Source organism: Plectropomus leopardus, chromosome 2 (genome assembly GCF_026936395.1).
Source record: "Plectropomus leopardus strain MGB_pleo_1.0 chromosome 2, ASM2693639v1, whole genome shotgun sequence".
Classification (NCBI taxonomy): Eukaryota; Metazoa; Chordata; class Actinopteri; order Perciformes; family Serranidae; genus Plectropomus; species Plectropomus leopardus.
The window spans coordinates 28057410-28071092 of NC_142177.1; the positions used below are offsets into that span (position 1 = coordinate 28057410).

Below are 13683 nucleotides of genomic sequence, written 5' to 3' on the forward strand. Positions count from 1 at the left end.
TATTTACTAAAAAGCCCAATTCGTCTCAACAATTAAATCATTGTCTTGCATTTATTCGTGAGAACATCATAGCACAACAAGTGCACGACAATGCATGTGTCTTCTGCTGACTGGTTTGAAGAGCATTATATTAACCCTTTCTTTATAAGCAGATAAAAATGGAAAGAGACTGGAGATTGAAAAGTAAAAGTCACAAAGTCATAACTGATCAGATACTGATAGAAATAAATACAAAAAAATCCATTAATTTTCTGTACTCCCTTTGCTTGTCAGTGGGTTACTGATCATATCCCAGAATGAAATGACAAATGCTCCTGTCAAACAACTAAGTCATTCTTTAACTGTTTTTGTTTAACATTATTAGAATAAGATGAATTATTATATTACAACCCAGTCATCACAAAGATTTATCCTAGTGTTTGTCTTACTGCACGCAATGCCCAAATCAGTATTGTATTAATCTAAAGCAGCCGCAGTCCCTAACATGATGCAGCAAACAGCAGCTCTGCCTCTGACAGACAGTCTGACAAACCCGCATGATTCAGCTGCTCCTCCTGTTAGCTTCAGTGTCTGTATGAATCTCGTCCTGACTCATTTAATCCCAACTCAGACTGCTGTTGCCATACTCAGTTTTGAACACAGTTATTTTTTTAATCCATAACCCACTTTTCTTCCTCCCTTTTGTGGCTTGATTTAATATTGTTTCTCAGCATCGCAGTTTATCTGTAGCTGCTCCTTTATGAGGCCTTTAGCTGTCTATACGAGGCCTCGGCTAGCTGCTGCCGCTGATTAGCTTATTGCCAGTGGAGCCAAGTGCTTCAGAAGTATCTCCCCAGAAGTTGTTATTAATTAGCAGGAGGAGTCTGGTAGCAGGATGATTACCGTGCCATCTCCCTGTCAGGCTGGGGAAAGTCCAGGATTACGCCTCTGTGCCAACATGCTCTCCGCTGTTCGCGACTGTAGTGATTACCATGGTACTAAAGTCTATGCCAACATAAGACAATGGTGTTGACACACCAGCCTCAATGGAGCTGTCCTCTCATATCTTCAGTACTTATTACTCTTTGGTATCTCACTCCAGCAGAGCCAGCTCCCTGACACTTCCACAGGCCCTAACCCTTCACCCGTGACATACACACATTTGACAAACAGCAGCAACGAACACACACAAGCGCAAACACACAACTAGGCCACTTGGAGATGCTAGCTGTTGTCTCACTTGAGCTTCAATCCCATTCTAAGAAGAAAGTAACCTCTCTGTGACTCTGAGGACAATGAAAGCGTTTCTCCATGCTCCCACACAGTGTAACAAAATCCAAAACAGTAGGAGAGTTATCTTCAAAAAAAGAAGGTTAAGTTGAGAATAAAAGCAGCAAATACGATATACTGCATTTGTGATCCTAATGCCTCTACAAAAATACTGTTTATAATCCAAAAATAGGAACAAAATATCCTTTAAATTCAGGATTGCTGTCCATAATAGAAGAATAGTTTACTGAGTAAACTAGTTTATATGATGTTGCAACAAAAATTTCTGAATAGAAAGGAGTGCAGGCTTGTCTACATTGGAGGAAACGCATACTCATAGTTGGCACAGAATCACTTTATGTACACTATACTTAACCTAAACACAATTACCTTATGTAGAAAGCACCATTTATTCTAAAAAAGACATTAAAAAATTTAAGAGGGACAGTTAACCCCGAAATCAAAACTACATGTTTTTCCTCTTACCTGTGGTGCTGTTAATTAGTCCAGATTATTTTGGTGTGAGTTGCTGAGTGTTTGAGATATTGGCTGTACAGATTTCTTCCTGACCCGGTTACTCAAGCTAATCCACAGACCTTATTGTGGGCAGATTCATGTGGGAACTATGTTCTTTCTATTGAACAACACTCCACAACCATATCACTGCGTAGAAGGAAGTGTGCATCGACTCAGCCTTAGAGATAGGGTGAGGGCCTCAGACATCTAGGGGAAGTTCGGAGTAGAGCCGCTGCTCTTTTGGGTCGAAAGGGGGCCAGCTGAGGTGGTTACAGCATCTGATCAGGATGCGTCCTGGACGCCTTCCAGTAGACCCAGAGTATGCTGGAGGGATTGTATATCTCATCTGGCCTGGGAATGCCTCGGGGTCTCCCAGGAGGAGCTTGAAAGCGTTGCTAGGGAGAGGGTTGTCTGGAGTGCTTTGCTCAGCCTGGGACCCACCCCCGGATAAGCAGATGATAATGGATGGATAGATGGATTAAACATGAATCAATACTTGGTAGTACCAATGTAATTCAGGCCCCTTAAAAGTACAGAGTTTGGTACCCAACCCTAAAAAAGACGTTCTTTGAGTTTTTCAAATGTATTTTTTGGCTCTTTGAGAACCATAAGAGGGGTGCCATTATATTAGTTTCATTACATTCAAAAAAGGCAGACATCTCTACAGCCAATATCTCCAACATTCGGTAACTCTTACCAAAATAATCAAGGTTGATAAATAGCACTACAGGTGAAAAAAAATTATTTATTTTTGATTTTTTGGGTGAACTGTGCCTTTAAGATCTATAGATAAATATATTCAGAATTACCCCAAATTTTCTGTCATATTTGTCTCTGACATTATAAATATGAGGATGACATTAGAGGGACACTGACTTCTAACAGTACAGGGGCATTATGTAAATGAGTTTTCAGGAAAAAAATAGGTTATTGATTAAATTCATAATTGCCCCTCACACAGCAGACCTCTGTTGTTAACCTGCACAGCACAGAGGGGATCCACATTACAGTCTCACTTTTAGTTACCACCTATGATTTCCTCTCTTCACCTCTCGCTGATCTTTGCCCTACACACACACAGATGCCACCTCTCTGGCACACTGCCACAAGCACTGGGACAAACTACTGCTCTGAGCAAAAGTATATCAAATAGCTGTGCTCTGCATGTGCATGCATGTGAACCTCAGATTTTGCATGCAGACGTCTACATATGCGCACAATGTCGGCACGCTTAAATGTGCAAATGAATGAGACGGAGAGGCAAATCTCGACACAAACCTCTGGCACAGAGCATATAATGTATCAAAATAATGAGAGTCATCTCAGCCTCTTAACATTCTGGGGATGCTGTCTCCGTTTTGCCGCTCTTTGTATAAACACTCATGGCTTTAATAACTTGGGGAGCGGCGTGGTTATTGACCCAGTCGGTCACTCTCCTCCATTCCTAATCAGCAGCAGCAGTGCCTGAGGCTCAGCATTCCCAATGAGCCTCCACATTTACATCCTACAGCACAGCCACAAGTGTGAAGAGGTCAATGGCCACAAGCTTTACCATGCCAGCTTGGCCCAACAGCATCAGCTGGAGATGATGGCATTACGTGTACCTAATCACATGGAAGAGATTAGACCCCAGTCTACAAATGGATCCATTTTGTACAAACTGTGACTGTTTAACTTCTGGAAATGTAGACGGAGTATGACACAGAGAGGCACCATGATGCAGGCTGCATGCGAAGCGTTCCGTTGAAATAGTGTATTGATTCTCTCTTCTTAATCTTCAGGTTACTACTTTGAAATTCCATCGATTGGAGCCATCAGAATCAACACCCAGGTAAGGTATATGGAGTGTGTACAAGCTCCTGCATGCACCCTTATGAATCCCCCAAAAAAAGCAATTTAAAGTGAGCAGCTGGTTCATTCTTCCTTCGCTGTTGCTTTGATGATAATTATACACATTGTAAATATGCTTTTAAGTGTCATAATAAAAAAAAAACAGAAGATTAGCGATCCGAAGGACTACAGAGAGGAATTGAAAGAGTTGAAGTTTGAGTAATAACAAATAGGGGCGTGGTTTTTCTCTGTGAGAATGTTTGTTTTCAATCTGGAGTAAAGACTTCAGATCTCTTTCTAGTCTGTTTTACACTGAGATAGCACTATAGAGCTGCTACAAAGTCCCTTCTCCTTCCTCCTCTGTATTTTCGATGGCGTCATTCATTGTGTGATTATAGACAGCATGCCAGCATCGTAGAATCAAACAGGCATGACAGACGTTACCTTAACACAACAGCGCCTGCCTCTACTGTGAAATAAAACACATGCGTCCACAGCCCTTTTCAAATAATAACAATGGCTTAACATGGCAATAACAATCATTTGCCAACGCTGTTATATGGAGGCTGTGCTCCTCCTCTGCTCAGAGTGGAAGGAGCTACCAAACTTCATGTTTTTTCCTACTTTGCAGACATTTTCACCCACTGAAAAAGACAGTTAACAACTTGGCAAGAAATGTCTCACAAATTGCTAGGAATTAGTAAAAGGAAACAAGAAAATGACCTTAAAATTAATTTGAAAAAAGGGGAGGGGAGTATATATATATATATATATATATATATATATATATATATAAGCTAAATTAGTTGCTAAATATTACTTATTGCTTTTTAAATAACCCGCAGTGGGTCACACACATAACACATAGTTTAAGTGTCACACCCATCCTGCCAGTTTTCCTGTTCATGCAGACACAGTTTCGGCGTCGTAACTAACTCCCATGGCGGCTTAAAGGCGAGGCCACTCTGTCTCCACACTCTGGGATCATACCTTATGTATACCACAGTGAGGTGGAATAACCACGCGATATTCAATATGTAAAAGGGGCTTCTATCTCTTTCCTTTGCTCTTTTTTTCACACATACACACACAGGACCCTGCCACCCCCACTCTTCCTTGAGGCACTGCGAGTCTCTGCAGCCCCTTGGGATAACCTCATTCCAGCTGTAGAAATTGACTCAGTTGCTGGGAGGTTGGGGGGAGCTACTGCACATCCCTCCTCCCCCTCTTTCTCCTCCCAACCACCCCCATCGGCCCCGGTGAGCGATCAGACCCCAGAATATACTGTCAGCTGTTCCATTAACTCCGGCATATTTATATTCTGAGAACTGCCACTTACTCTAATAGGTTTTCTGAAGGTGGGTGACTACAGCTCTCTGTAGAGGCCCGGAAGACACATTATTTAATCGTACTCTGCCCTTCAACATCACACACTCATCACATAGTTTCTAAGATGGCAACATTAAAATAACCGATGGACCATAGATGGCAAAAAATGTATTATTCATACCATCCTGAGTCATGCAATAATGTAGGAAGAGTTTTGAAAATAAATACTTTTTTGTTTTATGTGAGGCTGGAGTTTATAGTGACGTATGTCGTCCATTCTTTGTATAGGATCTCAGTGGAGCAACAATAGCAAGCCAGGCTTTACTTAGGGTGTTTGTCTTTAGAGGGAGTGTACTGATGAGTTTAATCTCTGGGATTTTGGCTGTTACGGTACCCATGGAGACAATAGCATTTAATCAACACAGAGGGACGCTGCTGGCTCCGGTTCCTTTGGACCACATATCTCCAGTTGCTGACTTTTTATGTTTCCTAGATTGTGCTAGCCAGGCGGAAAATTTCCCCCATATCCCGTGAAAAGGTCTGGCTGTCATTGTCCTGATGGAATATCTCCCTGTGGCGCGTTAAACCAGACTTTTATTGGGCTAATAATAGAATAGGTTACGCCTGTCAGCACCTCACTGTTCAGGCGATGGAAAAACAAACGGTCAAAAGCATAATACTGGAATAGCTGTGTGCTTGTGCGGGGCGCCCCTTTTGTGAGGAGATACAAGGGTCAAATGTGTGATAATGTTTCGCTTTTCACTGCAAAATGGGAGGAAATTTGTCATCATGTGAAAACGGCTAATGTTTTTTGGAATTAACATTTGACCCGAGAGAGCTTCTACATTCCCACTGATCCTGTTTTACATTTGTGTTGATATATAAAGATAGACATTTAGCATTTTTACTCACCGGCTGCTGCTGAATAGGATACAGAGGATAATTTCAGAGCTTTAGTAAATGTTGGCAGATGTATACACAGTCAGTACAATTAGAGAATAATGTTGCTGTCTCTGGGCTGTATAATAGCAACACACTAAAGGCTCTCAGTGTGATCGTCCTGTCCCTAGCAGGCTTTTTTCCTCTCAAAACTGTGCGGCTGCTTCATATGTCATGAGGTCACTGGCTCAATAATCTTACCAATTACACACCATCTCCAAAATGACAAGAATCAATACATTGTTTACAAAAAAAAGGCATATCAGCTGTTGTGCGAGGTGGCTCCTGAGAACAGAAGAATATAGTGAATATGATGTATTACTAGTGGATTTAACCCCTCACCTCTATTCACAATAGCTGTGGGACATTCTCACAGTGGCGGCAATGACAGTAGAGCCTCTGGGAGAATGGCCTGTTCGCACGTCGTGCCACTGACACCCTTAATGTGTTTTTAATAGCTCCTTCATAATGATGAGAAACAGCCTTGAGTGGCTCAGGACTGGAGGGTTTATGGCTCGGCAGGACCGGGATGCTGCTGCTGGTGGCCCACTGGTTTATGTGGTGACAGAGAGGAGGCCGGTCAGGGTCCTATAGTTTTATGACAGATGAGCGTTGGCTCTTCCAGCTCTTTGCTTTTAACGCCTCTACATGACAAGCGCTATAAATGTTTGTTCGATTGTGTGTGTTTATTGTGTATGGTCACACTGGCATGTGTGGTTTTGCTGTTGCAGGAGTACCTGGATGTCCTGGGTCGTCCCATGGTGCTGGCCGGGACTAAAGCAAAGCAGGTGCAGTGGACAAACGTCTACCAGGATGCTTTGGTGAGAGAGATTTTCAAAAGATGTATTGTTTCATTTACCCTTAAGTAACCTAGGATAGGATTTTCAGCATAGGATTTTTAAAATATGTCTATATCTATGTTTATATATTAAGTCCATCTGCTGCTTGTGATGTGTAAATTTCAAGCAATCGTTACAGATATTTGGGCAAATAGAAAACCCCAGTAATTAGTCTTAAAACCCAGAAATCTGTTGGCATTTTAGCACCTCTGGTTTCCTCGTCTCAAAGTCAATGGGTTTTTTTTGTTAGAAGCCCGAAATAAGGTCTGTGATTAACACACCCTGAAGAGACTTTCATGTTTTGTTTTACGACATAAATACGTCTGTGTGTCTTCAAAAAGACAGTTGCTGACAAGTGGCTGCAGGAGACAACAGCGCATCATCGCACCTAACCGTGCCAAACACGGCTTAGCAGCCTCGTAGCAGTGGCAACACGTTCGTAGTGTAGTTTTGTTTTAGTTTAACAATAGCCTTTTACTTTTACAATTACATTTAGGCTTCTAAAATCCTGAAATGGGTGTTCATTTTTGAAGATTATCTTGCTGAACAAAACGTGTAAGTAACATAAATGTTTCTCTACCACAGAGCTTTTTTTTTGGTGTGATCCAGAATCCAATGAAATAATCCCATAGACTTTTTGAAGTGGGAAGCAGGGGGACTTTAGCTTCTGGGTTGGTCTACAGAAAAAATTCATCCCTGGGGCACTGTATGAAGTCATGGCCTCTTAACAATATAAGCACAGTTTCTGTTCCACTATTTTTTTAAGGATATTAAAAGATTATATTACCACAGTTTGTTATTCTTAAAGGCCCAGTGTGTAAAAGTTAGGGGGATTTTGTGGCATCTAGCGGTGGGGATTGCAGATTGCAACTAACTGAAACCTGTGGTCACAATTTCTTTAGTGTTCAGGAGGTTTTTGATGGGAATTATCTAGAAATTATCCACAGAGGTCTCTTCCTCTCCAAAATAAACAGACCAGTTGATTTTTACCAGTATGAACACTGAGTAAAGCAGTTTCATATTACAAATCAGTGTTTTTCCAACGCCTGACTGCAACAAGCACCCACTTATGCTTGCTCTGGTGTTTTCTGATCCAGACGTTCAGAAGGTTTTTACTGTGAGCTAAACTATCCACAGAGGTGTCTTTCTCTCCAAAACACATACACACACAGTGATTTAAACTGTAAAAACAGAAAACAAGAAGAGAAGTTTCACATTAAAATATAAAGTGTTTCTCCAACACTGTTAGGCTTGTCAAAGATGGGCTGCTGCCCAGCACCTGCTAATGCCTGCTCACCTTTTTCTCTGATAACTAAAGAAGCCTAAGGTCATGAGTTTTTTACCCAGATCCAAATTATCCGCAGAGGTCTCCCCACCTCCAAAATGAATGTACCTGGTGATTCAATATGTTGAAAACACTGAATAAAGCAGCATCACGTAAAAAAAAAAAAAAAAAAAATCAGCATTTTTCTGACGGTCTCGTAGCAGAGGTGTTGATAGAAGGATGCTAAAATGCCACAGTGTGAATTCTGTCCGTATATCTCCCTAAATCCTACACAGTGGACCTTTAAAGTCAAAATCCTACAGGTAGTTTCAGTGTGATGTAATCTATTTATTTTGTATACTTTAAAGCTGTTTTTTTCAGTGTATTTATTTTCAGCTTGTTGTGTTCATTGGATTTGATTTTCCATTATGCACCATATAAAGATTTATTCTTTTTTAAACAAAACATTTTAAGTTTTTTAAGTATTTTTAATATGTGTCATCAGGGTTTGGGCCTCGTCATCACCGGGACGATGCCGGTTTTCAACCTCACTGTCGACACTGTGAGCTCTCAGGTAAAAACAACACAGCATTACAAGACACTGAGCCTAAAATAGCTCTCTTACACAGCACACAGTATGACTCAGCCCAGCTCATTCTTCATATTAATGAGCCTTTACCTTCAGCATTATGTAAGAACAATGCTTTAATTGTCATTCGTGTGGTTAAGGCTACATAAGGTTATTCAAGCAGAAACAAGAGTTGGAGTAGCAGGTGGGCTTCAGGTTTTATTTTGCGTCTCTTTGCTGTCGTTGACCATCATCAGTCATTTGTAATGGCGTCCGCCCAGCTGCTGCTCTTCGAGGCAACACCTCCCCCCTGAGGTGACAACAGACATCACAGCCACCCATCTGTAGTCTCTATCATCATCCAGGGAGCACAGATGCACCCAGCTTTCAGTATCCATGACCAAAGTATTTACGCTGAGCTCATAACACAGGCTAAAAGCAAAATGACTCAGTTTAAGATAGAGTGTAAAAAATAATCAGATTGCACTCAAAGTAATAAGTCAAAGATGGCATGGAGATGTTATCGGTACTCTCACGGCAAAGCTACCGGCTCTCTGTTATTTTCTCTGACGTCAGTGTGGTTGTGGATAAAATGTTAATGATTATGTTCTCTCTACAGAACCAGCTCATCCTCGGAGTAATGGGGGTCGATATTGCAATCAACGAAATCAAAAAGAAGACACCCACGTACAGAGTGAGCATGTTCACACACTCAATATCACTCTCATATCGCTCTCATATTGATGATTATTGAATCACATCTCCCTTTTCATGTGCAGCTCGGAGCCAACGGCTACACATTTGCCATCGACCCAAATGGCTACGTGCTGCTGCATCCCAACCTGCGACCAAAAGTAGGTCCAACTGTGAACGCCGCCTCGCATCTAATGAGTTAATGTGCAAATCTGAACGTTTTTCTGGCTGGCTGACTCCTTCCGTCTTCCCCTGCTTTCTCTCTCTTGCTCAGATCATTAACTTCAGGGAGCCCGTCACTCTGGACTTTCTGGATGCAGAGCTGGAGGACAGCAACAAGGAGGAGGTAAAAACATCTCTGACACATCATTATTATCAACTCATGTGTTTAATGTAGTTTCATTAAATCATTTTATTTGTCATTTGTCTCCCCTTTTTATGTAGTGTGCCCTGTGACACTGTTCTGTCTCTTTCTCTCTCTCTCTTTTCAGATCCGTCGACAGATGATTGATGGCAAATCAGGGCAAAGGAAAATCAAGACGCTCATTAAGTCAGTTGATGAGGCAAGTCATCAATATATGAGACTCAATCATGATCCAAAGTAGCTCCATCCTGGATGGTGTTGTAATGAACCTGAATAACTCAGTATGTTTAGGATCTGTTGTCTCTCTCCAATTATGGGAAGAGAGATGTGCTGAGGATATGACGCTGTTAACAAGTTTCTCTCTGTGGTTGCCAACAGAGGTACATCGACGAGGCCATGCGCACGTACACATGGACACCTGTGGAGGGTACAGATTACAGGTAGGTTTGAAATCAAACATGCGTCACCCGACCTCAGACCAAAAAGGTTGCGCAACTTGAACCTGTGAGTGAAGTCCAACTTTGATACTTTTGATTCGCCCAGTTTGAGTCACAAGTGTCAGATTTACAGGTGACAGCTGTTACTCATCAACCAGCAGTGTTTGTTAAGAGGAGCCACCACGATCACACACTTGGAATCGCTGTATAAAGGCAGCTTGCTCATTCGCCTGCTGTATTTGCATGAAATAATTCATCTGAAGCACTGAAATTAAAGAACACTTTTTTTCCTCTCTCTCATAAAAACCTTCAACAGTACTCTAAGCACAAATTAATTGCATAGTTTATTCAGCTCAAAACTTGGTTGAACATTTGAGGTTGCATCGTAATGACATTTCCTCCAGGCAGCACTTTGCAAATTACAGTTTATGATATTCAATAGTCCTACAAATGGCTGATGTGTGTTTTTACATCTGCTGGCAGCGTGCCTGGTCCTGGCCGAGTCCATATGAGGTTTCCTCTGCACAGCTCTATTAATATTCAACTCAAAGGGAAATTCCAGTGTATTTAACAATCCTCATGTGTTACAGTTGTTGCCTGCAAGAGTCAAGTCTAATGCTAAGCAAACATCTAAAGATCTACTCTGTCATGCATCCTACACTTCAGAGTTTAGGGACTTTCTTTTACTCATAAACTGGTGACGGCTGTTTCTTTAAATCTAAATTAGCTTTATATTATAGAGAGTCGACGGTGGCTCAGTCTGAACCTGGTGCTGTCACAGCCTGATTTTCTATCTGTTCCAATTAATCCTCTTAACGGGTTATGTTTTAGCTTTGTATTGCACCACAGATTAAGAGATGGGACATGTATTTCTATTTATTTTCGCTCTTTAATTTCTGGCTTTGACAGAAGAGTGAATATTTAGTAAAATAAAACATATGTAGGTCAAACAAGGATGCTGTAGGGATAACATTACAAAGTAAATCTGATACTTCTCTTTTGTTTGAACCCCCTTGAAGTTAGATTTGATTTACACAGGAATCAGCAATGTGTTGAAAATCAAGCATGTGTGATACTGTACAGAGAGCGCTCCCTCCAAACGCGGTTGCTTTGCTTTGTTCGGCAATGGCCTTCTCGCAGCAGGGTGTCATGGAGGACATGCCAAACGTTTATTCTGACTGTTTGATTTAGGCACATGTGGGACTCGGCTTAAAGATCCTCTGAATTGGAAACTTGAACTTCCCGGAGAACTGTATCTTCAGTAGTGGCGTCATGCTACACTAGTAGGTGTAACTAAAAATATAACCTATGGCAGCTTAAAAAATGGTAAAACCCTAATTTTATATCAACATTTTCTGTCAATTTATGACTATCTTTGACAAGTTAGTCAACCATACTGATTTTGGGCTACTTTTTATCAAACGGCTGCCACTTTGAGGTCTTGATCACCTTGTTGATTACCAAGCCTCCTGTAGTCTGTTCATGTAACCTTACCCGTATTACACAAACACGGTGAAAAAAGTTTCACAGCTAGATCCAAAAACTGAACCAATTTCAAAACAAAAGCTCACCATCTTGTCTACATGCGCTGCAAGTGTAGCCAGTAAAAAAGGTACATTTTGCAGCACATTACTCTGCGAATAGTCTAAATCTGTTGCATTTTCAGTCAGATTACAAGATAAGCTGACCATCTAGCTCACGCCATTGTTTATTAGTTTGCTACTCAGATGCAAAGAGGCATGGCATGCACCTGCGTGGGCCTGCAGGATGATGTATGACCTTTTAATTATCATTTTCCCATTTTAGCAGCAAACATTTGTAAAGTCTGAGCACAAAGTTAAACACTGTGGCTAATCAATATTGTCAGGACATGACTCTGAAAAATATGAAATATGATGAAAATACCAAAATACACTGCAGGGGGGCTTTAAATGAAACTGACTTTTTCTTTATACCTGTCAGTTTCCAACGGGCTTAAGGATACTTTGTGCAGTTTTCATTATGCCATGTAGTTTGTTAACAAATTTATGTTTATATTCAGTGTTTCTCCTGAGGTCTGGGTATCGCAGTCTCTTATTCAAACAAACTTTTCAGTGCTGCTTGGATTGAGGTGGATGGAATTTGCAGCTGAGATGACGAGTTGCAACGAGTCGTCGAAGTTACTGATGGCGGCGATGTGCATCGTGGCATCGCACCAAAACAGGACAAAAATTAGCTTGTCCACCCTGGTGTCATGCTCGGAGCCATTCTGAGCTGGAGCCAATAAATACCCGTGACTGCTGCAGAGTCATTTGTCCCGGAAATGACTGCTGATTGTGACCTCTCCCACTAAAGACAAAAGATGTTGGCAGAGTGTTTGTGGGTTTTTAGTCCAGTGGCAAAGAGGCTCAAGTGAGCGTGCCCGACTGTGTCTTTATGTTTATGGAGAGTTTTTATGTACATTCATAACATGTTCTTGATTTTCTGCCTCGTCACCTGCAGTCTAGGATTGGTACTCCCCACATATAGTGAGAACCACATCAAGGCCAACCTGAGTGACCAGATCCTTCAGGTGCAGTGTAAGTACCCGGGAATACCCAGCATCCTTCGCTCTCTGTCTCTCTCTCTTCTCTTTTTCTCTCTCCACTCTGTCTTCCTCTCTCTCTCTCTCCCAAAATATGACCTGATGCTCTTATCCAGTCCCCTGTCCTGGGTCTACAACATCATCATAGGGAGTGTACGAGCGGAGCCGCCTGCCCCGCTCCCGCCCTCTCCCCCCTGCTCCCCCGCTCTCTACGCTCTCTGATAGGCAGGATCATACCTGAGTCCCCCGACTCCTCTACTGCCCCCTGTTCCCTCCTGTCTTCATGCTGTGCTGTAAAATGGTGATGTTTTTTCTTCACACTGGCTGAAGAAAAAAATAACTGAACTGACAGAAAGGTGAAAGCTGTGGTTTTACTGTGTAACTCAGGTGAAAATAATGGTGACTTTTGTGCTATTATTTTTTTTGCCAAATGCTCTCGCCTCTTCTCCACCAAAGTAATGATTCTGAAGCATCTGTGTTCAAAGTATTTGATGTTCTGAAAAACTGTGAAAACACGCATGCTTTTCACTCCTTATGATGAGTTTTATGATTTGGGGAATTTTCCTTCTGTTATGTGTGTGATTTTATTTTTATTTATTTTTTATTATTATTTGTTAGATTGTGTGAGATGTTTCTCAGCTTTGGAATCATTCAGTAAATAAACTCCCACACGGCCCGGGATCAGGGCTCGTCTAATGTGGGAGTTTGGGTTTTTGTGGGTCTGAATGGGGACACACGTTGTCTCTCTCATTCTTTCTTTGTCTAGACCCTGTTACTCCCCTCTTTTCCTCTTTCATTTGATTTTTTTTCCTTTTCTGTTCGACCATGGTTTTCTCTCACAGTTACTGGTTTTGTCTTTACTGTTTTTCCTTTCCTGGATTTCCCAGGTTTTTGTTCCTTTCTTCTGTTGGTTTTCCTCGTTTGCTCTTGGCAAATAAGATGTTTGCTCTTCATTTCTTTTTTCTCTCTTGTCTTGTTTGACTTAAATTGGTTTCTTTCTTTCAAGAAAACAATATTTTTATTCAAACAGTAATTGAATAAAATATTGTCTGTGATCCCCCCCTTCCCACCCGACCCCCTGTTTCTTTTCTTG

General features: G+C 41.5%; 1 protein-coding gene across 5 annotated transcripts in view; it reads left to right on the plus strand.

The window, feature by feature from the left end:
- cacna2d2a (calcium voltage-gated channel auxiliary subunit alpha2delta 2a) overlaps window positions 1-13683 on the plus strand; it is a 192004-nt gene that overhangs the window by 159617 nt on the left and 18704 nt on the right. For all 5 annotated transcript variants that reach the window (XM_088089802.1, XM_088089818.1, XM_088089811.1 and 2 more), the window contains 9 exons: window positions 3546-3595; window positions 6594-6683; window positions 8471-8539; window positions 9153-9227; window positions 9313-9387; window positions 9501-9572; window positions 9718-9789; window positions 9969-10030; window positions 12509-12585. In XM_088089802.1, the coding sequence (XP_087945928.1) occupies window positions 3546-3595; window positions 6594-6683; window positions 8471-8539; window positions 9153-9227; window positions 9313-9387; window positions 9501-9572; window positions 9718-9789; window positions 9969-10030; window positions 12509-12585 (642 nt within the window). The remainder of the gene's footprint in view (window positions 1-3545; window positions 3596-6593; window positions 6684-8470; window positions 8540-9152; window positions 9228-9312; window positions 9388-9500; window positions 9573-9717; window positions 9790-9968; window positions 10031-12508; window positions 12586-13683) is intronic.